At 42.1% G+C, this 12,587-nt stretch overlaps 1 protein-coding gene across 1 annotated transcript; it reads right to left on the bottom strand.

Moving 5' to 3' along the window:
* Positions 1 to 2,807: 2,807 nt before the first annotated feature.
* pyyb (peptide YYb) lies at positions 2,808 to 5,678 on the bottom strand. The gene is made up of 4 exons (XM_070926619.1): positions 5,670 to 5,678; positions 5,269 to 5,456; positions 3,326 to 3,406; positions 2,808 to 2,942 (listed from the first exon to the last, which is right to left on the bottom strand). Exons 2-4 carry the CDS (start codon positions 5,454 to 5,456, stop codon positions 2,918 to 2,920), a joined length of 294 nt encoding a protein of 97 aa, XP_070782720.1. The 5' UTR covers positions 5,670 to 5,678; the 3' UTR covers positions 2,808 to 2,917.
* Between the last annotated feature and the right edge of the window lie 6,909 nt (positions 5,679 to 12,587).

Genomic DNA, 12,587 nt, shown 5'->3' with positions numbered 1-12,587 from the left:
TAAAGGACTTGTATTAATTCAATGTCAAGTACGCATTACTCTGAGGCTCAGGCATGTCATGGTCACTTTGTCTACACTACCATACTGGCATTTTTCTTCTGATTTGATCCAATTTAATGTCTCGTACAAAATGTATTCAAATCTTCCTGAAAGAATTCAGAGGGAAGGACAAAGTTTAAAGAGTCCGAGTTCAAGCGGAGTTCTTAAATCGTTAAAAGAAGTGCTTAGGCGATGTTTCTGTTGAGGTAGAACCAGGCCTGCTGATCTTGTAGCCAATCCCCAAAGCTGTGAAATTTATGGTAAACCTTCCCCTTCCAAAACAGAAACTGATAAGAAGGTTGAAGTTTCTTTAATCCAAGTCAAAAGCTCTTCGAAATGACACCTATCTGGTGGTTTGATATGAAAATACAGCAGAGGGACTGTTATTTTGTTATAAATGACTATAAATTATGGAGGTTTTAGGTAACTGTACTAAATGATTATCAGAATAGCTTTGATTTCAAAAGACTGCTCCAAAATAACAATATCATTATCTGGACTACAGTACCTTTGTGTAGAAATAATCACCACCATGCTTTTGCCTGAAAGATAGAATCTAGATAAACTCTAAGTAAAAGACTTTATTTTTACTGAACTGACGAAATAAATGTCTTCCCAATTACCTCAAATGGCCTCAAATTGTTAACCTTGAAGTATCTTGTTGATGGAGTCTCATGCTTCAAGTTATCAAATTGCAAATGAAGTCATGTTACTGTAATGGCCCTCCAATCTTCCCTTCAAAGATGCTTCATAACAACAAACAGCACAGCATGAACACATTGTTCTGTAGTTATCTGCTGCCTGAGCAGTCACAAATGGATCTCTATTACCACTGAAAATACAAAACACAATAGCTTCTTTCTTGCTGGCAGAGGTCATTTAAATACTTCTTCCGCAGTAATAAAATGTCCTCACAGTTAAACCATTATTTAAGATACAGTGACGTCTGGAATCTTCTCCTGAATGAAGAACTGGGTCATGCTTAAATATAAATGTAACTGTATACCTTGCAGGGGATGAAAGGTGGGCTTTTATAGTCCTTTGTTTATTTGTTTGGTATCCGTAGCTGTCAGTGTGGCAATTGTTGACATTTGTTTTTCTTTTTAAATTCAATTTCTATTCTGTGTATTCAACTGGAGAAAATGAGGGGAAAGGGAGGGAAGGGGTTTGCCACATTTTGCTGCTTACATAGTGTTCAGAGGTAGACTATGTAAAGGAGGATGTTTGTTGGAATATAAACACATATATGGAAAGAATTCTTCAAAAAAGGTTAAAATACAGGAAATAAATACAAAACACACTAAATGGCTCTAACTATGAAAACAATTAAGTTTAATTTCAAGGGGGGGAATAAGTTTCGTACAAATGTAGAAATCTGGTACAGACCATTTTGGATCGCTCGAAATTTAGTAAGTTATTTATTAGAAATATAGCTGTCCACACAAATAAACCGTACATGTTTTATTATTAATGTTTATCTACCCTACATGTCAGAAACACATCAGCACCTGCCCTGCTATTGGTCCACACGCGCTCAAACGTCTGAGCTCGTCCTCCAACGTGTGGGCATGCGCAATGGCAATGAACAGGTGCATGACGTCCATCCAGTCCTTATCAACACTATCCTCTGAATTAATTTCCAACACTCAGTAAAGAGCAATATATTTATAAATATATATTTATTTAGTTCTGACTTAGGCTGTCAAAGATGGGTGTTTTTTGTTTTTTTTACCTGTGGCCGTCGTACAGGTGCAAATAGCCTGAGGTCAATTAGGCTAGCTTAATACAAAATTGCATGTGGCGACTGACTGTCGATCAGTTTGATGGTCGAGGTGTCTTTCTCGTGCAGGATGTGGCCCCTTGTCAGAGGAAGAAAATGCGACACGAGGTTAGACAATAGGTGTTTTAACGTCGCTGATAAGGGCTATAAGACTTAATTTAACATGAGATTTAAAATAATATGACTGCGTGTACCAACATCCACCTGGCGAGTGGCGAAGGTGGACTACATCTCTGGAAACGCTTTTTGCATGAAAACGGCATTAACGCTATCCACCAACCTAAACTACACGCCACGTTTCCTCGGTGGAAAACACCTAAAGGTTGAGGCGCTCACCTGCCCGGGTATCCGGATGCCTCCCTCGGTCTGAGATGCAGCAAGAGGTTTGAGATATCTCCACCGGGTCCCCTCGCAGTAGTTGGAGCACGGCAGGTCTTGTTTAATCTGTGCAGTCACTTTCACAACACCGAAGCCAACGGCAACCCACACAAACTGCTATCTTTAACGAGACCTTACCTAAAACGGCTCGCGCGCTCTTACAAATAGCTCCATTGATTAAAAGCCAGTTTGGCGGCGCTGATCCTGTTTCCCAAAGGATGTCCGGGAAGGTTTTTGTGGTGACAAATGCGTCTTTTGGTGAGGTACCCCGGTGCGAAGTTGAAGCGTGTCCGCTGCCGTCGATATGAACCCATACAAGAGCAGCAGCAAGATAGACTAACTTGCAAATGTAGGTTTGCTGGTGATACAGTGACATCTAGTGGCAAAAAGAGTGGGTACAGTTGGCTTTATTAATAAATAAAGCTGAAGAAATACCAAAGCATGTCTATTTAATACTTTTATTCCATTCAGCTATTCATTGTAAAGCGATTGATTTTGATACAAAGTATTTACATGTTTTGGCCAAAGAAAAAGTAGATATACTGAGAGAGGAAGACAATCAGAGAGGGAGAGAGAGGGATTTGCATGCACATTAAATAATTAAACATGAATCACAAAGTCCAGTGCAGGTTGTTTCTTAAGAATCTCTGTGTTTTTTTATTGTTGGTGAATCAGAGGATCGGGTTTTGGGGGGTGGGTAAGGGATAACACTGGGCTCATTTACCACTGATCGCTATAGTCCAAGCTGTAATAACAGAGAAAAAGCAGTTTAATTAATTGAAATTCACCACATCCTAATATATCAGTATATAACAGTTACCTCTTGTATTTCAAATCATAGTGGGGAGTGTGGCCAATCGCACCCTTCCCCTTCCCATTCTGGTAATTGGGTTTTTATTAGATATCGGCCAGTAATGCAGTTACAGATATGATGTGATATGATTATGTATTCCTTCGCTCAGTTATTTCAGGGGCTTTTCTTATTGGATTTTCCTTTGGTGTATTAGATTTTAGTCACACAAATACTGTCAATTGTCAACTTCAGTATAAAATCACTGGTATCAGTATCAGCCTTTTGAAAGCACAAAGTGATTCGACCAGATGTGTATTCTCATCTGTTTCGCTCACCGTGGTTCAGTGTCTTGGCTTGAATCATCCCCAAACAGCAGCCACGCCACCGCCTGCTCGGGGGTCGACCTCTTCCCATACCTGGAGAAAGTCAAACACCAGCATGTAATGTCTGCAGCTAAATATGAGTGGGAGGTTCTCGTTCGTGTGAAGCCATTCTCTGCTTTCCACCAGCAGTCACTCACTGGGTGCTCTGCTGGTGAGACCCCCTCAGCCTTGCTATGAATTTCCACTATGGGACTTTGTTTTTTGTTTTTTTCAAAGAATCATCAAGCTGTGAACAAGGCAAGTTAGCTGCATACGCCCTGTTGAGATTTTATCAGTACTACCTCTCTGTCTGTGCAGTCCAATCACAAATCAGCTGAGCAATTATCTGAGAGAAAGGGAGAGTTTTCAAGTTCAGAGCCCGGGGGTCCGACAAGGCAAACACAACAAGCTCCTCCGACTTTGCCTTTTGAAGCCTTTTAACTGAAGTTAATGCCTGGCCACTGAAGAGTAAACCTGCCTTTTTTTTCAGGCATGACAGGCTACACTGCGGGTCCTTTGAGCGCAATGACAGATCCAGCCTCTTTAATTACAGACCAGGAGGGTCAATGATGAGACTATACTCAGCTTCCATCACAGGAAAACTGTACGCCTGCTATTTTCTCCAAATGGCACAACAGAATTAATTTCCTGTTATTATACATGCTTTTATTCAGACATGTGCCACACAGCAGGAATAGTGCATTTGATAACAGCTACTAGTTATCTGATCGAAACTGCACTCACTAATATAATATTTGCCGTATTTTAGGTACGAAAGATACGAAAACAGTGAAAACTTAAAATTCAAGAGTAGAAACCTACTACCATTTAAGTATTAAATATTCTGTCATGATCCAGTCTTGATTTTCACCTAGTAAGAAACAAAAGGAAATGATTAGGATGTCTGGTGTTGCAGTGTGCCTATTACAAGGTTTGGGGTCACAAGGGAGCCATTACAGGCTTCTATCTGGTCTGAACCTTATATACCCATCTGAGGAAAGCCAGGCTCCTACTCTGCGTCATTATTCTTACAACAAGCACAGCAATGCATTGTAACTCAAGCATAATGAGCCAAGAGTCCCGAGGGCTGATTTTTCAGACCAGCATCTGAAAAATCTTGATTTAGGGTGGAAAACAGGCCTTATACGAGTGGAGTCGTGCCACAACGTGAGGCCTCGATCCCCCATGTGGCTATCCTTGCAAACTTGTCCTTGAGCGAGAGACTTACATCGATCACTCTAAGGGAGGTGGACTACCTACACACCAAATCACTGCAAGTTCTTCAGAATGCATTTGTCTTTTATTTTTCACTTTTCCCAGGTGACATACAGTTAATTACACTCACTAACCCGATAAAGCCCTGAGGTTGCGCTTCTGAACTTCACTGCAACGATTAAATAAACTCTGATGGATGCGAACTCTAGGAATCTCTGTTGGTTTCTAAATCTGGAGAAATTCCTGAATGGTCTGGTTGAAGAAGAAAAAAAAGAAACTGCCATCAGCACATTAACATAAAGCACTAACGGTCAACGTTGCTCATCTGGGAGTCTGTGTCCATCCTAGGTCCTCTGTGTGATGATTTTTCTAGTTTTTCTAAAGTTTCTTTTTGTGTTCTAGTCATGCGATTATATTGTTCACATTTTTTTTTTTCCCGCCCCGGACAAACTCCGACATGCTGTTGGATTAATACAGTGTCTTGGTGCTTCTTTTGTTTCTTTTATGGTCACTGACTACAGTGAACGCTGCCTCCACCCGACAGAGTGTCATTATACACAGTAAACTAAGAGCTCGACTCTCCCTCGTACATTGCGGGGTCGTGGCCCCCCCCCCCCCCCCCGGTCCCCCGTGGCAATGACGCGCATGGGAGAGATGTTTAAAAATGTCACATTTCACTTTAGCCGGTAAGCCTGACTCACCTCTGCCTGGTGATGAGGTTGACGTAATGCCTGACAGCTGCGTGGTATTTGGCCCAGTCCTCCGGTGAGGCGTTGCTCCCCGGGCTCTCCGGTTTGGGCGGGTAGGCGTCCGCGAAGCTGCTCAAACACACCAGCAGGCAGACGACGAGCGCCGCGAGCATCATCCACGATCTCAGCATGCTGGCCATCTGAAGGAGAAGGACAGATACCATGGTACGATTTCCCCTGAAAATGTGAAATGTTCTTCTTGAAAAACTTTTGTTGAGGCCAAAACATCCTGTTGTTTTTAAGGTTTTTGAGGCTTTGCTTAATGCAAAATTTATTATGTGAATTGCACTCAAACGTTATTCTAGGATGCGGTTAAGATGTAAAGTAAACAACAAAAAAAGTAAGTGACTTACTTTTTGACAGTCTTCTCCTGATGTAGTCGCCCGGGTGGTGTGTGGCTGTGTTGCTGCTCTCCTGTCGGTTCACTGGGTTATATAGAGCGGGATGGATACCTGATGCGCACTGACCAACAGTTAACCACACCCCTCTCCTCAGCAGCGCCTTGTAAAGGGGGAACCTATCTCTGCAAAACATTCAAAATAGTTGGGTTTGAATATTTGACTGAATTGAATTCTGAAGTTTATTTTGATGGACAACACGGAAAACACGCCGATTTCACTCCAATGTTGAGCTTGAAAATTGTAGTTGATGGGTTTCTGCTGTGGTAAATCATGTTGGCTTGAAACTTAAAATTGAAGGAGTTATCGATTTCACCCAGTTATAAAGGCTAGTATCGGCAGCACATCGCTCATGTATGGCTATAAAACACATGGACAAACGGAAAGCTGCTGGGCTGTCTTTGCCCGTTCAGCACCACGAACAGCGCCAAGAGATCCCAACATCCCTCTGACCATGGTCCACATAGGTCAAAGGCAGCGTCAGCCTCAGCCCAGTAAGCCCTTACTGGCTCACTCAGTTTGTGCCTGGGCCACATCAATATGCGATGTAACAATCCTGCATAGGTGAAGAGCAATAGCAGAAGCCTTTGTTGGATGCCAAAAGGACCGTGAGAATGATGTGCAGCCGAGCTCACGACAAGAACAGACACAAACCTGAGCTCACCTACACTGAAGGCCTTTCTCTCAACAGGCTCACAGAAGAGGCCACCCCTCCACCTGGAAATGGCTCAGCCTGGAGCTCAGAAACCACAACATAGCAGCAATCAGAGAATAACACCACTGGCCCTTCGCACTTGAAATAATGGCTTGCACAGCACTTCAGAAACCATAGTGTATCAATCAGAGCGAGATGGGATACTAACCTGCAACATACTGCTCATATCAGCTATCACAGCCGCAATCCATCTATCACCAAGAACATTTCAACATGGCACACTGCCTGTTTTTGGATAATAAAAATGTACTTTCAAGAACATACAATATTAGCTTGATATCTGTTACTTGAAAATAAGACATCAACTTAAGAATGTTGATATAAATCTATATCATGTACAGCTCTATTTCACAACAGGGAGTAAAGGTTGACACCAGGGTTTCAGTGAGAAAAGCCACCATGGATATCAGGCAAATTATTTGCTGTTTGCTTTTTTTTAATAATGAATTAGGGTGAATTTCTTGCAGTGCCCAGGGACTGTTGTAATCAGTCATTAACTTGTTTTATTGACTCCAATCTATTCTGTGCACGGGTAGTTAACGAACAAACACATTCATCTCCAGGTAGATTCAGAGGATAAGGGACGGGAAATGCCTGTTTGTGCAGCCACCAACATTACGTTCCAAAATAATGACACAGGTTTTACAACCTTTTCTTTAAAGAATGAAGACACAATATTGTCACCGACTTTGTGAAGCACTGGATAAATGTTAATTAATTAATATGATATGTATCTTATCCAGGAACGACGCAATTTGTCTAATCATTAGCCCCTTCACCTTTGGCCTTCTGTGCACTCCTGCATTTATTATTCAGATGGTGATAAAAGCCATTAATATGGTCTGGAGGTAGAGGCCATAGGTTACAGCGTCCAGAGATCAATATTGCTTTTGTGTTTCACTGCAGTAATTCTCTCATGATTAAATTAAATGATTCATTGAGGTGTTGCTGGATTACGTTTTCAAATTCATGTCACCACCGAGACTTCGTGGGTGAGCGTGTGGACCGATGACGCTGATGTGACATGAGCACACACTCACACAAAGACATTGTGTACACAAATACCTTTCAGGTCTCAAGTGCAGAGACTCTGTCTAATGTAATCGGTCACATTTATGGCCGTTACAGCGGCTCCTGTTTATCCTAGATCTTCACGGTCTGCTGTTCAGTTCATGACGCCTGAAGTCGTCCCTTATCCAACAGTGCAGGTGCAGTGTGTGTGTGTGTGTGTGTGTGTGTGTGTGTGTGTGTGTGTGTGTGTGTGCACATGTTGAGATGTGAGACTGACAGAAATGTTTTACTTTCTTTGCACTTTTCATTGTTTAATGGTGAAAATTTGGGTTAATTTATTCATCATTTAAAGGCCAAGTGTATCCAATTTTCTGCTTCCACTGTAGAAGCACAGTGGGTCAGCCATGAATAACTGTCTGAGCTTTGATATTGTGCCCACACAAGATTTTTCTGCCATGCTATGAAAGAAATTGTAGGGGATAATCACATATTCGCTTTATAGTGGAGAGTCGCATGAGAAGGTTGATATCACTCTCATGTTTGGCCTTTAAACATAAAGCTACAGCCGGTTAGCGTAGCTTAGCAAAAATACTGGAAACGGGGGGACAGCTAGCCTGGCTCTGTCCAATGGTAACAAAATATGTTTACATTTCCCCGTTTGATAGGGGGCTTATGTGCCGGACAATTTCTTGTCTGGAGCAGTAACAACCAGGAGTCTCCGCTGGTTGCCTGGCAACTGCTCAGAGCTGAAAAAAAGTCCAGCACATAACACCCTGAAAATGAGGAATTGTAATTTTTGTCAGTTTTTGTACAGATTAAACAAACAAGATATAACATGTTAATTAGTGAGCTTTAGAAGTGCTAATAGGTGGATTTTCCTACCGTTGGAGAGAGGCTAGGCTGTTTCTAGTCTCTATGCTAAGCTATGCTAACCAGCAGCTTGCTGTAGCTTTATATTTAACACACAAACATAAGAGTTGTATCAATCTTCTCATTTAACTATCCGCCATGACGCGAAATAGTGTATTTCTCAAAATGTTGAATTCTTCCTTTAAACTGATCTTAAGCAAAAAAAGAAAATATTGTTTCTCCCCATTCTCCTTTCTTGGTGGAGATTATTTTACTTGTATATGTCATGTACTGTCTATTTCATATGTATATTTACGTTACTGTTATCCATGACACAGTGTCAGCAACATGTACAAATGTAGCTGGAGTGTAATACACAGCAAAAAGAAAGCTTTCAATAAGTTTTTTTTTACTGCCCTGCTGTATAAGATTAGTACCAGCCATGGGTTAGATCATGGATAAATCAAAGAAACTGTCAGGGTGACGTATAACATAACAACACACTACATGTTGTTCTGCTGGGCTCCCTGGGGAAGTCATGACAGCTCCTCTCATGTCCTGTTTATAGAGTTGTAAAAAACAATGTTTTTTTTCCTTCGTCTGTCCCTAAGCCCTTGTCAAAAACACAACTTGATTTGGGCATAAATCCACACTGTCAGCCTCCGTAGAGCTGCTGCTGCTGCTGTTGACAATAAACAAGCAGTTAAAGTGTATATGACCACGCCATAAAGGCTGTAAGTGGATTGTGGTATTACACATTGATTGCACTGACCATTTCTGAGCAATTATTGTGCCGTAATTCAAACTGATATTGAGCAGCCAATTAGTTGCAGTTTTTACATCCAATGACGTCCAAATTGATGCAAAATGGCAAAATGGAACGTAAATTGGAAAACCATAGCTTTTAACAATCTGATGAGTTGGAAAAAAAGGTGGTAGCTAAAAATGATTAAATCATGAATAAATCATCGTCCATTCAAGGGAAGCGATATGTGTCCTCTCAGTTGTAATCACCCATTCCCCACAGCTGACGGTGGCTCTCCTGAACATTTACTTAATTCAGCAATCAGCCACTCTGCGTTCACTCTACGGGCCATAAAAGTCAATGGCAAGAAACAACAATGTGCCCAAGAAAAACTCATTAGCTATTGCCAATGTTTGTAGGTAAACACAGAGAAAGTAACAGCCAGATAACGGACAAGGAACAGGGCAAACAGTTAAAGTTTTCACAGTCCAATAAACCCCAGCTAATGCACTCCTGAAGAGCCGTTTGGGCTCCTACAGAGGGGAGAAGTGTTTGAGTTGCCATCAAGGCCAAGATAACAGGACCAGTAGGAGGCAACTGATTTTCCAAAACTTTTTTCTCTCATCTTGTTCAGTTTTGCTAACTTTTCCTACTGATGCAGGCGCTAACGATGTCTTGCGTCTTTGTTGAGACAAGAGAGCGATGACTTCAACAAATCATGATGTTGGAAATCTACTTACTGTAGGCATCTACCTGTACTCCTCAAATGGAGCCCTAAAAGCTTTTCTCCTGAAGCTGCCTCCACTTTAGATAGTAAAACCCACCGCCATTTCCATTTGCATGACACATGCTTGCCTTGTCCAAATACAAAAGGAAGATTACACACACTCACACACACGCATTCTGGTGTAAGAGCAATCTCCCAGGAGAATGTCTGACTCCTTCCTGCCGTCACAGACAGAAAGGGGAAAATGATTATGCGTTTTTTATTTAGCCTTATCTCTACAGTGGGGGAGCCACTAATATGAACAGAGTGCTTTTCAGGCAGCCTGGTCTGTTTGCACACTTGCACAGGAGACAAAATGTGGGGTGTTGATGGCTGCCCACCACCACCGTCCGATAATTCATGCCCATATATATGGCTCTAAAAGGGGCCACCCAGGATCAGCCAGAAGCATAGATGACTAGTGAGCAAACAATAACACATTTCTCTTTAACTTTCAGAATTTTTCTGCCTTTTTGGTGTGACACACACACACACACACACACACACTCACTCACAAAGTCAGCTTCTTCAAAAACAGTGGAGTCATGTCAGTCCTAAACAATGGCTGCACAAGTCAGGGCTTCTCATTTGCTTTCCGAAACATGCCTCATGCGATTCTCTTTCCCCCAGAGCGCCGAAAGCTTCTCCGCCAACAGCAGCATCACTTACACCATTTGTCTTCTCTGGAAAGCAGAGCTGACCAATTACAGCAATATCCCACCGACTGATGTGTTTATGAGCGAGCTGGCGATGGCAGCTTCAGGTAAACTCTGATGGATGGCGAGACAGGTGTTAGAGGGCACGGGCAAAAGGCCGCTAATTTGATTCAGAGCATGTTCTCACCACAAATTAGGGAAGTCAGTGTGTCTATTTATGTATCAAAATGATCCCCTTAAAATCTGTAATGGCAAAGTCAATGTCTTACTCCCTTGCCCTCCATATTCTAGGCATCCGATTATGCGGAGGGGTTGATGACTCGATATGCCGTAAAAGTTACTGCAACACACTAAGAAACAAGATACGTCACAGCGGACCAGACAGGAGCTGTAAACAGCTGATGGTGGCGCAAGCTGTGAAGCTTTCAGGGTCCCGGGGGGGGCAGGGGGTTGACTCAGGATCTCTCTTCCCAATGGACACCAATTACACAAAACATGAAATTGGCTTTTTTTTTTTTTCTCCTCTCATTTCTGGGAACTCTAAATGAATAGGCTGCACTGGCCGACAGACAGCGCACATACAGATGCCCAGCAGAATCAATTCTTATAGTAATTACAGCAAATGCGCATGTAACTGAACTGCTTGGTCATCAATACCTGATGAAACCATTTCTCATTGCTTTCCAGGGCTGCATGTGTTGCTGTCCGTCTTTATGAAGATTTTACAATAAATTGCTTTTCTTGATGAAGGAGAAACTTGAGGAAAATAGCTTGTATGAGTCTTATCGGAATAACTAGTAATGGTTTGTTTTCTTGTTTTAGGCCAACAGCAAACACACCCTGAGTTTTGATATCAATCACTTTGATTCTCTGGCTTAAAGGTGTGTGTGTGAGAGGCCGTATATCACCTTTGAAAAACAAGGGATGGTGATACTGGAGTAGCCTGGAGTGTCAGTGAAAGTTAATGGCCTGATGTTCAAGTGATATGCCATCAAAACCTCTGAAAAATAAACACAAACGAGAACGGTCAGTGTTTCAGTAGACAAAAAACAAACAACAAAACATCATCTCTAAGAGTCTGCAGCCATGCTAGCGCCTCTATGACGCCAGATGCTGGCTAAATCAGCTAAATGCGAACGCATGCTAACAAGCTCACAGTGATAAAGCTAACACGCTGATGTTTGTTCCAAAGTGAAATTTTGACCTGATGATGGTGCTTGATGAAAGGTAACTTTTCACCAGCTATTACAATTCATATTAAGGGGTCATGAATGTGTGGACCAAATTTCATGGCAACCCATCCAATAATTGTTGAGACATTTCACTCGAAATCACAAATGTAAAGCTCAAGGCGGCCCTGGAGGAAAAGTCAGGAGATCCAAGTCAGCAGGATTCATCCTCTGAGGAACACGAGTGTCATGGCAAAATTTCATGGCAATCCATCCAATTGTTGCTGAGATAGTACAGTCTGGACCAAAGACCAGACCGACACTGCCATCCCCAGAGCCATGCTGCTAGCAAAATATTCAAATGGAGTCATCGTCGAACATTAACCACAAGTCATATTTGGGGCAAAAATATGGCAATAAAAGCAGTTTCATGTTTTTGCTGTTTTCTGATTACCACCAAAGAATACATTGAGATTCCTGCTGGACCACAAATGAGTCTTTGGGTCATAAACCACATTTTTGATTTCCTGACCACAACACGCATCCTATCAGTAATGCAAACCAGCATCAGATTAACATGAAGTAAGCAGTCTTCATCATCACAGCCATCCTCCACAGCCCACTGGCCATCTGTATTTCCCTTTAAAAGTGAGATGAATGATGTTAATCATCACAGGGGAGCTCTGTGCATCCCTCAGCTCCTGCTTGTCCTGCTATAATAAAGCAGTCTGCCTGCCTGAGTAATTACTCTCCTCTGTCTCGGTTGTATGAGCGAAGACCTGACTGGATAAAAGCTCCAGTCAAAGGCCCCTTTCTGGCAGCCTGCGACACAAATTAAACCAAGGCACCGACCCCGTTCCTGCAACTATGATAAACTACAATTACTGATTACTTTATGAAAAAGTGACAGTTTAAAGATGGTGTTTGAAGTCAAAATAAAATGCACATATGGTCCTGACGAA

This window comes from Enoplosus armatus, chromosome 20 (genome assembly GCF_043641665.1).
Source record: "Enoplosus armatus isolate fEnoArm2 chromosome 20, fEnoArm2.hap1, whole genome shotgun sequence".
Lineage (NCBI taxonomy): Eukaryota > Metazoa > Chordata > Actinopteri > Centrarchiformes > Enoplosidae > Enoplosus > Enoplosus armatus.
Note: the sequence above shows the minus strand (reverse complement) of the source record. Positions and strands in the feature narration are given on the sequence as shown.